This window comes from Embiotoca jacksoni, unplaced genomic scaffold (genome assembly GCF_022577435.1).
Source record: "Embiotoca jacksoni isolate LCO1_2020_lvr unplaced genomic scaffold, fEmbJac1.0.p SCAF_8, whole genome shotgun sequence".
Lineage (NCBI taxonomy): Eukaryota > Metazoa > Chordata > Actinopteri > Embiotocidae > Embiotoca > Embiotoca jacksoni.
The window spans coordinates 19,072,823-19,089,535 of record NW_027185436.1 but is presented as its reverse complement, the minus strand read 5'-3'; the positions used below and the strand labels follow the sequence as shown (position 1 = coordinate 19,089,535).

At 40.9% G+C, this 16,713-nt stretch overlaps 1 protein-coding gene across 2 annotated transcripts in view; it reads right to left on the bottom strand.

The window, feature by feature from the left end:
- Positions 1-16,713, bottom strand: part of LOC138191853 (transmembrane protein 132C) — a 125,330-nt gene that overhangs the window by 23,557 nt on the left and 85,060 nt on the right. For both annotated transcript variants that reach the window (XM_069138905.1, XM_069138906.1), the window contains exon 4: positions 11,472-11,658. In XM_069138905.1, coding sequence (XP_068995006.1) covers positions 11,472-11,658 — 187 coding nt within the window. The remainder of the gene's footprint in view (positions 1-11,471; positions 11,659-16,713) is intronic.

Below are 16,713 nucleotides of genomic sequence, written 5' to 3'. Positions count from 1 at the left end.
TTCAGTAGCAGCGCCCTGTCTGAGGTACATGCCGGTCAGAGATCTGATCTGCTCATTACCGTTGGCTGTGTCTGGCAGAGGGAAGATTAACTGGACTCGATGGCTGCTTTGATAGTTGATCTGCTCAGTTTAAAAGGAGATGTAATGAGAGATCATGTCGAGGACATGGACAGGATGAATTGGCGCCTCAGAATTAGAGGTAATGTCGAGGGCCACTTAAGTAGGTACCTCAGTCAATAATTAAGAGACATTATAGAAAGGGCACCTCATTCCCTGTCAACGCTCATGGTAGAGATGAACCACACAAATGGTCATATGTGAGAAAGCTGAATCGTTATGGTGGCTGCTGTTATAAAGGGGTGTATGACGGTAGATTGTGGCTCATCTCAAATATATGAATACAAAATTCTGAATAAGACAGGAGGTATATATACATTTACTTCCTTTTTTATTAGTTACACCTTGCATAACAATAGCATAGTGTTTCCCTTGTTGATTTGCATTAGCTGTTACATTCACAATTCAAAAATACTGCACCCATTTATCACAGCAAATTCACATTTTTCGAATGAACTATCTGAGTTCAAATCAACTCTTTTTGCTTGTACATGTAAGACCATCAAATTCACTCTCAAGCAGAGAACAAATCTGAGTTGATTTTTAACACTTTTCAGGAGTTGAACCTGAACTCTTTGGGAGTAAATTTTACTTTAACCTTGAGTTGTTTGAATGTGAACTCTTTCACAGTGTTTACAGTCAACACTTCAAAGTATGTATTGTTTGACAGTCATGGAGTTCAAATTTCATCACACTATAAAGGTTTTAGGTAAGACTGACAACAAAATAACAACATATTCGTCACAAATTTATAGTTAACAATTATATGCATTGTGATTATATGCAGTGTGCAACAATTACTGCCGCATGAAAACTATGTGTAACAAGTTTCAAACTAAACAAAGTTTTATTGCCACTGTGATTGGTGTATGTTACGTTCCTACTTTGTCCACTTATGGTTTTGAATGATAGCCCCATTTTATTTATCATTATGTCTTCATTGAAATATTAATAAACAGCATGTTTTAACAAAACAAAATATCATCTCTGCCCCTCACTTAGATTTAATTTGGTTGCTTTATTCTCAAAAGTTACGAAGGAATAACCAAGGCATGCTAGGGAATGCTGATACGGCAACAAAGCTGTGCAGTCAACACCGGGAGTCATGTTGAATCATGCTCCTTAACACTCAACGAAAGAACACCAAAATATTACCCCACCAGAAAGTAACACTGAACACAAGCTGTAGTCTAACTTAGAAAATAAACTCCCAAAATCAAACTCTATTTAACTCCAGGATATTTCACTCCAGAAATTTGCTGTGTTGATTAGCAGTTGACTAATTATGTCCCAATAACATTTAAGCAATGGTACAATATGGCTATAAATACAGTATGGTTACACTTCTCAGTATAACACTGTTAATACACATTCATGTCCATATCCGTAGATCCACTGCTGTTTGCTGCCCTCCCCACCACCCCACAGGTAAACTCAGATTTAATGTAACTTTACTTTTTCAAAGAGTTAGACAAGAAGATTGACACAACTCTCATGTCTGTGCAGTAACATGATTCTTCCACCAGAAGCCAATTACCTAAGCTTAGCCTTAAGACTGCAAGCAGGGGAAAACAGTGGGAAATTCACCAATCGGCACTTCAAAAGCTCACTAATTAATATGCGAGTCTTGTTTGTTCAAGCCGAAAACTAACTGCAATGCAGAAAAGACCAGTTCTGGTTGATATTTACTGGACAATTTCTTGGCTGGGAGCAGTGCCACTAGAGTCTCTGCTGGTTGCCTGGTGACCGCTCTGTGATGAAAAGACTCCAGGAAATGAAGCTGCAGTTGGAAATGAAACATCCAGCAAATAATCCCCAATAAAACCACAAGTTGCTAACCATGCTACCTGTTCCCCCCTGCTTCCACTTTTTATGCTGAGCTAAGCCTCAAATGGCTGTAGATTCAGTGCTGCTAAGGTCCCCCAAAGACCTAAGTCTAAATGTAACATGTTAGACAATCAGACGTCTAATACTTGTCAGCCTTAACATGAGTGTCTCTGACTGAATTGAAAGAATAAAGCGTTCTTTCTAAATGTCTGTCCCGAATTTGACTTTTGATGACAGTCAGGCTCTGAAAACAGCATGTTAATAAAAAAAATAAATACAAAAAAAACACTTCAAAAGACACTTCCCACTGTACCTGAAGTAAAAAAAAATGCTGCATGAACTTGAAAAGAAATCCCTGCTCTTAATGGCCTCAGCGGTGGAATGAATTGTTAACCCTCACGGCCTCCAAAAGAAGGGCAAACAATGATGAATCAAGAACTCCCTTCATCTGAGCTGCATGTACAGTTATGCAAGTGGAGTCACACAACAGTTCATGGAAAGTATTGATGTTTTAGTCTCACTCAATTGCTCTCAACTGTAAATTATTTATGAGTGCACATGATTTATGGGTAAACTTTGACTTTGGAGAAGTGTCACAATGACATGCTGACAAGACAAATCTCCCCACAAATATTAATTACAATATGTATCGTCCCTGATTCCTGACAATACAAGGATCTATTTAAAAGTCTCCCTGAAATAATACCAACATTTTATTACTAATGAGGACAAAGAATGCAAAGGAAGACATTTTCAGTGTGGTATGACAACACTGATGGTTTATGCTGTTATAGAACTTGGTTCTGTACCTATTCATCTTCAGGCCATCTCTTGTAAACCCACCTGTCCATGAAAGTCCATTAACAGAGCTTATTATTGTCTGTGCTTGCAAAATTTGATTTATAGGAATTATTGAAGGCTGGTGCAAGAAGGACGGAGCCACCATCAGGAGCCCCGTGGGCAGGAACTGCACCTCATGCTGTGAAAGGGAGCTCGTGAATAAAATATGGCTGGCCATGGAGGTACTTACATTTTAAGTTTATTGGACGAATCCTCTGCGATTCTCATGAATATCGTACCTGTAATACATCTAGATCAGTGGGTCAGGAGGGAGGAGTGGGTGTCCCTGGTGGGTTTCAGCGACAGTGAGATTCAGCTCTGGAAGAATCAAGGTCAGGCACCAGGGACACATCCAGCGCTCCACCAGCCTATGAGTGAGAGAACTGCAGGTGCTCAGGGGAGGTGGTTGGTGGGCTCTTTGACTGATGCTGGCTCTGGTATCGCAATGCCTTGCGTGTGCCCCCGCTGTTCGCCCATTGAGTGGGGGCCCAGAGGCCAGAAGGCAGGGAAACAACCCTGCCTGCGCCAGTCTGCTCAATTTCAGCCCATTATCTATCACACACAGCCGATCGATGAAGAGTTCTTCACCAACAGCCAACACCATGCCTGTAGGGGGATGACCTCCTGCTCTCTGTCTGATTTCTTCACCCGTCTCTGATCGAGATCCATACTGCCAGCTTAGCTTGGCTTAGCTGCCCTCTGGACACAGACCTCTCAGCAGGCACAAAGGTCAGCTCCATTGTAGAGTCCATTACTGCTAAAAAATAAATAAATAAATAAACACATTCCTCTCAAACCTCAGTGGGTAAGGATTAAAGTGAAGATGAACAGAAGTGGGCCAGAATGTGAAGTGGGATGTTAACAATTATGAGGAGATGTGAGGTACACATAAGCGTCACTCTGTGATTGATCAGATAGTCTCCATCCTGCCCTTCACATCATCGTTTCAAGTTTTTGCTTTGCTGTAAAAAAAAATGTTTTTCCACCCAGTCTGACAGCGTTAGATGAGCTGAGAGGGCTACTGTGACAGGCATGAAGGTTTATGGCATTGTATTAGTGAAACGAGACTATAAGTGGTTCCACAGGGTTCAGGTCTTAACAATTTTCCTGCAGACATAGCAAAACAAACCTTTACACAAATTCAGTTTTGTATCCATAAATTACGCAACGCTTTGTGGGGTCATCTTCAGAGAATTGCAACAGCACAGTAAACAAGCAACCTGACCTCACTTCTGGAGGTGCTTTTAAAAGCATGACAGGAAGGCTAGCTTGTCTTCATGGTGACTGATAATTCTCTGATGTCACTGTAATGATCAAGCTTTGAAAGGTATGATCCCACTCACTTTTAGTCTTTCACTTATGAAATGTTACCTCCTGAGTGATGCCAAATGAATGTGCCAGTAGAGCTTGGTGTGCAGTAACTGTTCTTTTTGAAAATAACTGTGCCGCAGTGCCATAAAAAAAGGTACCGTAGTTCATCCACTCACTTCCCACTGGACAAACAGAGACAGGGAAAATGACTGTCAGGTATACCAAATACCTTTCATCTCCTGTGATGACAAATGATGTTGGGGAACACGGCAAATGTTGAGCCTAACAGTCTCAAGACCTCAGATTGTGTTCTTGGATTAGAGGAGCATTTGTCACAATCCGTTGTCCTAATTAGCGATACATGTTGTGTGCCACGTGCGCATACGGCGGCAGCCTCAATTAGCGCTACCACTTCATCACCAGCCTCTAAGCTGTAGCAGATGCTAATGGATTGCTCGCTTGGGGTCCATCCATCAGACCTTTATTTTAAACTGCATGACGCATGCTATGTGACAAAAATGCTATGTTTTATCCTGTTCCATTAAACCAGCAGGCGCGTGCAACAGAGACGCAGCAGTAGTGGAGTGGAGTGGCTAAGCTTATTAGACGACTGAAATCCGGTAATTTAGGCAATGTGTACACTAGGTGCTATTCTGATAAACAGCGTGCAGGGTATTACTGCCCCTATGATGCATTTCTGCAGGATTAGCTAGCATGAAAGTGCTCATGTCTGTATGTCTAACTATGTGTTTGATAAATGGTTCTCCAGATTTCACTTGCCTGGCAGAAAAGATGTGCATTGCAACAGAAGGAATGGAATCGAAAGGAGTAAAATGAAACATTCATTGGAAGATGTTGATAGATGACTTTATCATGCGAGAGCAGAAGTGGCCAGAGAAGGCCGGGGTGATGATGTATTGTTTAACAATACATTGGAGCAGTGCGTGAATACAAGCGGCTGCTTTCATTTCTCCTCATCTCTATGCCTCCGAGTGCTCGTGTGAGTGAGCACAGTTTGGTGTCTCGGCTGGAACAGGAAGACTGATGAGTCCAGATATGATGTATGCCCTGTCCTCCTGCTCCCTCTCCATCACCAGGAATCCACAGCATGGGTAATGATGATGAGGGCAGCCTGGACAGGAGCATATTACTCCACGATGGTAAAAGATAATGGACCAGCCTCCTACTGTGCAGGGGGAACTGCTCAGGCATCCAATTACTGCCTTTAAGATCCATCTCGTGATGACCCAAAAAAACCCCCACATCTCTTTCACACTTGTGAAAGGAGGCGGAGGGTGACAAGGGAGCAAATTAATCCACATTGTTAATATATTAATGTATGTTTGTCTGGGGTCGACAGAAGAACTAAAGAGAGGATGAGAATTTGTAAAAGAGCAGGTGAAGATGAGACAAGCAAGGACAGGCACGCTGTATTACAGTCGACAGAAAGAGCACTGAGGCATTTCCTCGCTCGCAACTGACGAAAACTTTTGAGTACTCTTTCATTTTCTGCTTTTGAAATAATTGCTGCATTAGCACAACTCCTGCTTCACGGTTTGAAAGTGGTGACAAAGTGGCGGCGAGTGGCGCTCTGAGCCCTCCCAATGCAGGTGGGTCTGTGACAACACGCACAGGAGGAGCCCTCTTCAAAGGGAGCGGAAGAAATAAGCGAGCTCGTCTTTCAAAACGATGCCGCTGCTTTCCCAGAAGTGTCACCCATGGCACAGCCTATCATTTGGCTGGTATAATGCAATAAAAAGACCTTTTTATAATAATCAATTCCGGCAAGGGCGCAGTAATTTAGAACACGCCATAAATGGGCAGGGAACGGGTCTGAGGAGCCATCGAAGTAATAGGCCATAAACGTGATCAAACCCCAAATAAGCTTCCCATTACTAATAGTCATTAGCTTTATTACATTACAACCTTTGGAGACACGGTCAGTTATGGATCTTCATTCAGTTGATGAGATTATTTCCAGTCAAAACAGAATTACAGCAGCTTTTACATTATGACGAAATCCAGTCCATCTTATTAGACTAATTAGTGCTAATTACAGATGAGAAGACTTTCTAGAGAAGCTGTAGTGTCAACAGATGCCTTCAGCATGCTCTGTGAAGTCTTCCCTCTTAACTTGATTAAAAAAGATTGGAGAATTACCCCATGTGTTTCTCCCTCTCCAATATCTCTGAATACACCCCCCCCTATTTTCCAGTCAGTGTTTCTTCCCTTCACTGCACTTCTTTTGTCTTTTCTTTTATCTGTAACCTTGATTTACTATCAACTTCACTGATCACAAAAATGCCCCTCCCAAACAGAAATATATAAAGACGATAACAATATCGATGGCAACAAAGAGACTGCCTTAAATAACCTTTAGTTCAACTTTACCTTGAGAGTTACATTGTAGCAAACAACAAAGGCAGCTCCACAATAATATTTTTTTGTGATGTAATATTTCTAATGCTGCCGATCCCACTGAAGATCAACACTCCAGTCTGCAGCCTAATGCAGCTTTCGATAATGTTCAGCTCAATAGTTTCCGATTTTTTTTTTGTCAAGGATGAAACAAGAGGCAAAACACAACTGAGTATTGAACTAGCATTTGAATAGTGGCAGGAAATGATGGCAAGGACTTTGATGGAAAAGCAGTGCTGCTCTGTTTCTGCTAGATGTATCAGCAATGTTTAAGGCTTGCCAAAGGAGACATATTGACATATTGCAGATCAGATGCTAATTAAAAATGATAAATATTGACTTAAAAATATCAGAGAGAATTTAAACTTCACGTTTATGACAACCTGTGCCAAGAATGTAATTGGGAACAGGGCGACAAGCTTGGTAAATATCTAAAAGTAGCTGAAATCCTATATCAGGCAAGAATAGGACAACATTTCACTTTCAAAACTCCAGCAACAGGTCTCCTCAGTTCCCAAACATTTACAGTGTTGTTAAAAGAAGAGGTGATGTAACACAATAGTAAACATGCCCCTATCCCAACTTTTTTTTAAATCTGTTACTGGCATCAAATTCAAAATGAGCACATATTTTGTCATAAAACAATAACATTTCTCAGTTTCAACATTTTATATTTTGTTTTTGGTATATTTTCAATTAAATATGGGTTTACATGATTTGTTAGTCATCGCTTGCATTTTAAATAAAAACAGAATTGTATTTGCCAACTTTTGGGGACAAACTGGGTTGTATACAAACTCAAACAAATTTAGTAATAGTTATTATTGTGTGCTCAGATAATCGTAGAAAATAGAGAAAATCTGATTTTAATTTTTTTTTTTTTCCTTACAGGTTACGTACAGTCTACTCTGGGATATTGAAGGACTTTATCTATTTTAATTTTTTTTATATTTATATATATATATATATATATATACATATATAGAAAAAGCAAAAACAAGAAAATTAAACCTTAACTTTTGAAAAAAAGGTTGGTTTGTAGATTGAACTTGTAACATTGCGTACAAGGACAACATAATTCTGTATTTTCTTCTTTATCCCTTCCAAATCTGAACCTGGAAAAATGCATTATGGTCAGTAAAGTCTTTTTTCCCATCAGTAAATCTAAAATGAAGATGTTTTAAGCCAATTACCTAGTAACTGGTAATAACATGATGCCGCATCTGTACCAGGCTGGCAGGCATCTTGGAGTTTTCAGTCTCACCACCTCATGTAATATTTGCAATGGTCCCATACTGCAAAATATGAGTGCCCCCTTCAAGTAATTCAACATTTATTTTACAAAGTTTACAACCCTTCCCGTGAGACACAAGTGATATATCCTACGGCAATGAACCTCATTGTTACTGTGCACGTAATTGTCATAAATTCTGTCCCACATTTCATATGCTGTGTAAGTCTGCTACTTCTCTATCTTCACTACTCGTATTACGGTGACTTCAGTTCTGTGTGCAGTACCCTCTTTTCTATCTGGAATTGGATTTTGTTTTCTCTTGTGGAGGGAAGGTTGTGATGGTGGTGGAAGGGGGGGGGGAGGGGGTCTTGCGTGTGTGTTTGTAAGAAGGGGCTGACGGCGCTGCTCTTACATTACCTTACTTCCTCTTTTCTATCAGCGAGGAGTGTAGCAGGGAGGAGGGAGAGGAACTTATCTGTGGGCCTTTTCATGCCACAGTGATCCCAAGTAATCTAATTCAGCCTTCCTCTTTCTCGCTTGTGTGCTTCTCTCATATTGGTGCATGCAGATTGCAAAAGTCTTATGTGCTTGTGTGTGTGTGTGTGTGTGTGTGTGTGTGTGTGTGTGTGTGTGTGTGTGTGTGTGTGTGTGTGTGTGTGTGTAAGAGTGAAGGAGAGAGAGGTTGGAGGAAAGGGGATAGAGGAAGACAGACAGAGTTAATGAGTTCTGAATGTGTCTCCATGTATAAGTATTTGTGTTGTGTTAAGTACTGTACCATGGGGTTGGCTGCAGATGCTGTTCACTTTAGGGAAGATGTCTGTGCAGGAGACGCACATGGAAGAAAATTAAGTTGAAAAGCAGGGAGTGTGTTCAGCCTCGTGATAAAGCTAAATAAAATGAAATAAAATTGACTGAATCAGCCTCCTTTCATTTAATGTCAGATGATGAAAATGTTTGAAATGTTGGTATCAAAGGTATATGCTGATCTGTGAACCTGATCCTTTCAATACACTGTATCCACACACTCTCTGACACAATAGCAGCTGCTTCACTGACTCACTGACAAGCCCTCTGAACAGAATGGAAAATCAAGGCAAGGAAAAGGGGGAAAATCAATCCTTTCTCTATATGTAGGGTGCACGTACACACACGTACACACACGTACGTACACACACACACACACACACACACACACACACACACACACACAGACTATATCATCTGTTTTAGTACACATGAAACACTATTCATCTTTATACCCAGTGAGGCTCCTGCCTGAATTATGCTGCCCCTCACTGATTTAGCCAAGTTCAGCAAGTAGTTGTAATATTGGGTTAATGGAGATGGATTTTTGCCACTAAGAAAAAAACTTTGTGATTTATAATGAGCAATGAAAACCCTTCTTTTATGTAAAATGAGCAGAATAATCGGAGGGAAAAAGCAGACACTTGGAGGATTGATTGATGAGTGCACGTTCATTCACAGAAATTATTGTACAAAAACAATCATGGAAATGTTACCAGTGATACGCCCTTTCACAACAGCTAAATAAAATCAAATGAAGCAAAGATCTTATTTAGAGTGTTGTTGTTTTTTGTTGAGCAGGCGATGGTAAATTATTTGGTTGAATCTCTTTTTATAAGTCGAGACTTTGAGATAACCATGCAAATCATCTTTGCAGTTGTTGTCAGTGGAAGGGTGTGGGAACAAACTATATATTCCTAGAGCAAGAAAAGCTGTTGATATATCAGTGACATGAAAGGGATGTGAGAGAGGGAACTCGAAAAATACTGGAGCATTAAACACACAGCTTCAATTATCCTGAGAATGGATCTGTGGGTGAGGATGCCTTGCGCTGCTCTGAATCCAGGAACAGCCACCCACAGGCATCTATCATCTACACAGCTACGGGCAATACTTAGAGAATAACAATAACACAACAGTCAGGTCTCGAGCATGAAGATCAGAAGCACCGAAATAGAGATGAATGCAATCTTTGTTTTAGTAATCAGCACTGATGTGACAGCGCGTCTTTCTCTTTAGTCACCACAATTGATGTTACTCATTTATTCACCTGAACGCTCTTGATCTAAATCAGAAGCGGTGATCTCTGGGTCGCTGAACAAAGTTACAAAGATTCATGAAAGGCACCCCGTGTCAACTTCTATAAGGGTTAATCTACACAACACACTACCTGTGCCGCGCTGAGGGAGACACACAGCTCGGGGCTTACCCCCAGGCCAGTGCCCGCCTCCAGACTCCATCTGAGGCCAGCTGGGAGCGACAGACGCTCTCTTCCTGCCCGGCTCCTAAACACCCTTTGTGGGCACAGACCTACAATATAACTTCCGTCATTTAAATCTAAGGATCAGTGGTGGAAGAGGAATTCAAATCCTCCACTTAAAATTGTTCTACTGCAATGCAAAAGTAGTCTGTTACAGTAAAAGACCTGTCATTAAACATTAAAGTAAAGGTACTTAGAAATGATCAGCAAAATATACTCCAGGCATCAAAAGCACTTATGCAGAATGGCCCCCACTCACAGTGTCATTTTGTATATATAATATATGCTTGGATTATTGTTACTGATGCATTAGCATGTATGCAGCATTTTGTTTTTGTAGCAAGAAGTGGGGCTGCATTTTATCATTTCATATATTGATTTTATATTGCATGAATTTTATTTAATATTGTTTTTATTTCTAAGGCTTAAATATTCAAACCGGTGCAGGACCAGCATGCTATTGGGGACTATGGTTTTTTTTTTTTTGTTTTTTTTTTTTGTTTTTTTTAAACCAGAGGAGCACAGGAAGCATGGTCTTTCCAGACCCAAATTCCCTGAAACTACTGGAGCAGCCTTTACCAAGTGGCATAGAGCACCATATGCCCCCAAACTCTACCACCTTGTAAAGTGCATTTACAAATAAACACTTGATATCAACGTCAATGCACTTAGCCAGCAACACTAATGACTGATTGATCCACTTTTCAGAGAGGCTGTTCCAATGTTAAGGCCAACATGGTTTTTCGGACTTTATTCTTTTGACTTTGTTCTTTTTTTGCTTTCTTGCCAAAAAGTAAAGAACACAAAAAGAAAACGCCAAAACCTTTGCATACATTTCTGGGGTCTGTAATTTTACGACTGTCTGATTAGGGAGACTCGTGAATAATATCTAAAATATCAAACTAAAGAATAAACTGCCAACTACAGTTGTTAGATAAATGTAATGAATAAAAGTATTTTCCCTGAAAATGTAGAGAAGAAAACGGCAAAAAACATCGCTACTTGAATGAATGTACTCACTTGTAGCTTAGCAGTAACTGATAGACATTATGTGGACGATGGCCTCCTTGTATTGATATAAATGCACTATCATAAAGAGCATTTCAATGTCAGTTAAATTACTTTAACTCTACATATTGTAAATGCAAATATCCTGCTTGTTATTCCAAAGTTTAGCAATGTTTTGTTACTATAAGATATGTACAAAACATGTATCTTTATCCGTCACGTTGTCACTAGTCTTGATTAAAAGAGAAGCAATTCTCAGCCATTTCTAAAGCAATGTGTTTCTTTCATGTAGTAAAAACAGATATGGAAATGTTGATTCGAAGTGTAAATTTAGAATATGGCATTCTACATTACCAGGATGCACCACTTCACATTCAGAGTAATGAGTGTGCAGCAGTCTAGTTGCACTAAGCTGTAAGTGGCTTCACTCACCATGGCCAGGGGCACAATGCCCGCGAGGTCCTCCTGTGCCAGGTGGATCTCCGTCTCAACCTCTTGTGTGGCAGCACGACTGGCCGGGTACTCCACCTGCCAGGCCATCCAGCGGCTGCCCGTCGGCTCTGGGAAGCTTTCCATTTTCAGATCCACCTGGAGCACCCTCTGAACTCCCATCTCAGACCTACCAGAGCGCAGGAAAAATAGAGAGAATGGTTAAGCAGACAAGTGAAAAAGAGTCGCAAAAGGAATGAGTGTGTGCGTGTGTGTGTGTGTGTGCGCGTGTGCGTGTGTGTGCGTGTACGTGCGAGGGTCATGTTTGTCCGTGAGCTCATTCAACCTGCTGTCTGCTCTAATGACGACAAATGGTAAAGACTGATGAATATGTCTGAGGTTGAAATCTGTGACATTTTACCAACTGAGATTCTTCAAAATGTCAAGTCCCTTTGTGTTTGACTCTCTGGTCAACCCTCCGCCAGATGGTATAATATGAAACACCATTTTCTTTATCCCTCTCACACTTAACCATAGGTGATGTGCCCTGTAAATAACACCTACAGTATAATCTCTTGACGCAGTTCAAAGGAATGTTTCACCAGGCATCGCCCCCCGTGACCCCGCCCACCTCCCAGCAAAGGTGCTGATGGTTGAGTTTGTCACCGGTGCCCTTGTTTGCCATAGAAGAGTGTAAATATATAGCATGCTTTGGCACGATCTACACCGGACCTGAATTAAGTCAGACAAATGGAGAGCGTTGATAATAAAATTTACCACGGCCCCATAAGTCTCTGGTGCTCACGGTTTAAATATAGCCTGGAGGCAGGAAAGGTCAGCTTTACACAGGAGCCGACGGAGATGGGAAATGGCACAAGATCTGTTAGTCACGTCTCGCGTGTGAAATGGCAGGACTGGGGGCCAATAAATTTCATGCATGGTCTCTGTGGCACATGGGAAAAAAAAGAAGCAAAAAAACCAAAAACAAACCACGGGATCATGTAATTTGAAGGAGGCGGGGTAGGGGGGTGGGGGGGGGGGACAGAGGATAAATCCACATGGTGCATGTAACATGTAGAAAATACTGTGAAGCGTGAGGCAGAAAATAAGAAAAGTTTTCAAGCCAAATTCAATGTCAAACAGACAACAATACCATAATGAGAGATTATACATATTGTACCTCTTGGAAAGACACCACACATAAATGTATAACATCCTAAATTATGAATAGACAGCTAAAAACAGTAAAAGAATAAATAATAGAAAACGTTTTATCCACTGCTCTCGTACTCGCATAGGGCACTATTTCCACCGTTCTCATATTATTCCGTTTTACACTGAGAGAATGGAAGATTTGTTGCACAGCAGAGCACAACAACCCAATTTTCACATCCAACAGAGGTGTGTATAAATAATTAAGATGACAACCAAATAACTTGTGTCACATTTCATAACATCGTACCAATCAGAGTAGCGAACCGTTGAAGGCTGAGTACAACAACAAGGGCTTACATAATGGTCCCACAATGCGGTAATAAAAAATAAAAATAAAAAAAAATAAAAGGCAGATGCTGATCTCTGTTTGCAGACCAGCCACAAAGGTAACAGATGATGCACTTACACGTCCAAAAATGAATCTTTAAGTGCTCCAGTTACCGAGTGTCACACAAAAACTCTGTGTGTCAGTCACCAGCACAGATGGCCTACTTTCTTTCAGAACAGGCAGGTTTTTACTGCACAGGTTGCTCTGGTAAACATCCTACTCGTCAGGCAGGCAGCAAGAAAGACAGGCAAAATAATGAAAGTGATTGTGCAGCAGAAAGGTTTGATTATACTGTATATACACCAGGAGCAGGAACTGAACTCACACCTTTACAGAGTTAATGGGCCCCCGGAAAAGATAGAAAAGTTATGTTATCAGCTTTTTTTTCTCTTTGAGTGATGTCAATTACCTCCCTCCACAAATGAGCCAGCTGGTTGAGTTTAATAGCAGCAGTAACTCAGATGGATTTTATAAGGTTTTCATATTTCTTCCTACAATAAAAGTGCCAAGAAAATATCTGCGATTATAAGATTGCAAAGGTGTACAAACAGGTCTCTTATTTTAGCATGCAGACATGCTGCTAATTCAGCATATTCTGTGACTTTAAGAGAAGACCTGAGAAATGATAGCACTATGAAAACAAGGACGAGTGAAGGGAAGAGGTGCAAATTTGAGATCAAAGACAGAAATGCAGACTATCACTTTTCACCTTCGCCATTCTTTGACTTCACCTTTGCAGGAGACTTAATGGAAAAAATGCAGTGTGTAGAGGACACAGTTATATGTAAACGTTTAAAGTCAAGACACGATCTAGAAGACCGAGATAACTTTCAGATAAAACATCATAACTGCTGGACAGACAGAGAAAAGAAACTCCGCCATATGTCTGTAAAGGACCTACAGGAAGGTTTAGCTGAAACAGGAGTGGTGGTGCACTTTTCCACTGTGCAGCATTGAGGATGAACAAACAGGGTTTGCACAGAAAACTTTACTGGAGACCTCATCACAAAAGTCAATGTCTAATGTGTGCAAAGTAACATCTGGATAAGCCAAAGTCAATTTGCAAACAAGTGCTGTGGACAGATGAAGTTAAAATTGACTTTTTGGCCACAATCACCAGGTATGTTTGCAGGACAACAGGGGCAAGAATTGAATGAAAAGAGCACCTCGCCAGCTGTTCAGGATGGGGAAGGAGGGAGTGGGGGGGTTTCATAAAAAATCAGTAGCAAAGGAAACACTGCATCGGTAGGGCAAAGAATGAATTCCACTAAATATCACGCAACCAGTCGAAAAACTGGAATTTAAAAAAGGCTGGTTTCCACAACAGGACAATAATCTAAAGCAAACATCAAACTCCACAATGAACTGTAAGCAGAAGCTGTTGGAGTGGTCCTCAATGTTACCTGAATATCAATGAAAATCTGTGAGTAGATTTTAAACATGCTGTGATTGTCAGAGAGAATATAATAAAGTAATCTGCAAGGAAGAATAGGTGAAAATTTCTACATCAAGAATAGAAAGACTCTCCTAACAGGGAACCAACAGCCTTTCCGAGCGGTTACATCTGCCAAGGGGGGTTTAATCATTTCTGACTTTTGCATATCATTTTTTTTCCATAAAAAAAGTGAATTAAGATTTGGAGGAAGGCTTTTTTTTTTTTTTTATGTATATATGAATGTAATTGTGGGCGGCATGGTGGTGCAGTGGTTAGCATTGTTGCCTCACAGTAAAAAGGTTCCGGGTTCAAGCCTGGGCCTTTCTGTGTAGAGTTTGCATGTTCTCCCTGTGCCTGCGTGGGTTCTCTCCGGGTACTCCGGCTTCCTCCCACCATCCAAAAGACATGCGTCTCAGGTTAATTGGTGGTTCTACAAATTGCCCTTAGGTGTGAATGAGAGCGTGGATGGTCTTTGTTTCCTTCTGTCTTTATGTGTTGGCCCTGTGATGGACTGGCAATCTGTCTAGGGTGTACCCTGCCTTTGCCCTATGTGAGCTGGGATAGGCTCCAGCCCCCCCCCCCCCCCCCCCGTGACCCTGTTCAGGATAAAAACAGGTAAAGATAATGGATGAATGTAATTGTGTCTGTTTTCAAAAACAAATCAACCTAATATGTAATCATTTTCTGATGGATGCCCAAAAGTGTGCAGCAGCAGGTTTGTGATTTAGGTAAGAAATCATTAAAGTGCTATATTCATTAAGCTGTGACTATAAATACAATGTTCATGGTGAAAATGGTTTATTTATTGCATATTTTATGATGAGTCTTAAAAACAAAAACTGCTGCTGGTTGCTGCCCAATAAATTGTAAAGCAGATGGCAGAAAAGAGGGAACAATAAACAGATATTTTGGGCTCTTCACATCAAAAGCCTGGCGGCAGTCCATTTTTGATTGTCCGCTGTACTTGACCCCCATTGACACGCCTCATAAAATGAAACCTGACAGAAACATCAATGTCGGGCTGACGCAGACGTTGAGTCATCGACATCAACCGTATACACCAGCATGGCATCCTGAGTCGACCTCTCCTCTCCAAGCCTGCTAATCACATGGCTCACTGGGGGAAACTGTTCATTTCTCTGTCACTTCCAGCGTGGGGTCTAATTCAATTAGCAACAAAGGGCCTGTGGATGTGTGCCACACAGCTGGCCTCAGCCTGATAATTATCTGTAAGCTAGCTGCGGTTCGACTAAATCTGAGGCCAGACAGACGACCGGAGGGCAGCCAAAGGCAAGGAGATAACAGGCCCTAAAGTTGGAACCAGCTTGACCCTCTGGCTTTCAACACCGGCCTGCAGAGGAAATCCGACTTGACAAGGTGCTGCCGGTGACGGCTGACAACTGACTCACTGTGAATAACAGAGATGGCTGAGAGGGTGCTGTTTAGGCACATTCAGGATGCCCATTAATCACAGTGACACCAGCAGATCTGTGGGACATGCAGTGGTGCACAATGAAACATAAGTGAACAGCTTAGCAGCATCATGCATTTGTTAAGGATGCCATTTGTAGGGTTTTTAATACATTAACATGATAATGCAAAGCCAATGGCTGTCATAACCAGATGAGAGTATGACGACTGGCGACAGTCACCTCTCAACGCACTGCCATAAATAAAAGGCTACAGTCTGATTGGTTAGTAACCATTCCCAGGCAACAGTGAGAAATCCGCCGTGAAACCAGAAATTCACATATTTCTTCCTCAGTGTTCTGCATCATTAAACAAACTAAATATAAGGTGTTAATTAGTGATGTTGGAGATCTTGGTGGCTCACTGTTATGGTAAGCCACCATGTGAAGTCTGTTTATTATGTTACATATAACAGACAACCATGACAGTAATATCAAAATTAAACTTATTAACTAAAAAGAAAATGTGATATTTTCTCAAAATATCAAACTATTGCTTTAATCTAAAAAGTAAAACAGTCTGACAAACACTCAGAAGCATAAAGTTCACTGTCATGTATGGCATAGAAACGCAGCAAGTTCCCCCAATTGAGAGGCTGAAATACAAATTGTTTGGCATTTCTGTTCAAAAATGCTTCAAATGACAAAGCATTGTTCCAAATAGATGCTAATCAATTGTTACTTGGTCAAAGCATTTAATCAATTAATAATTTCAGCTCTACTTTGCAAATATAAAAGGCTCAGTAAGCAGAGGGTAGCAGGTAACTTTTAAGTTAACGCAAATAGTTTAACTTTGCA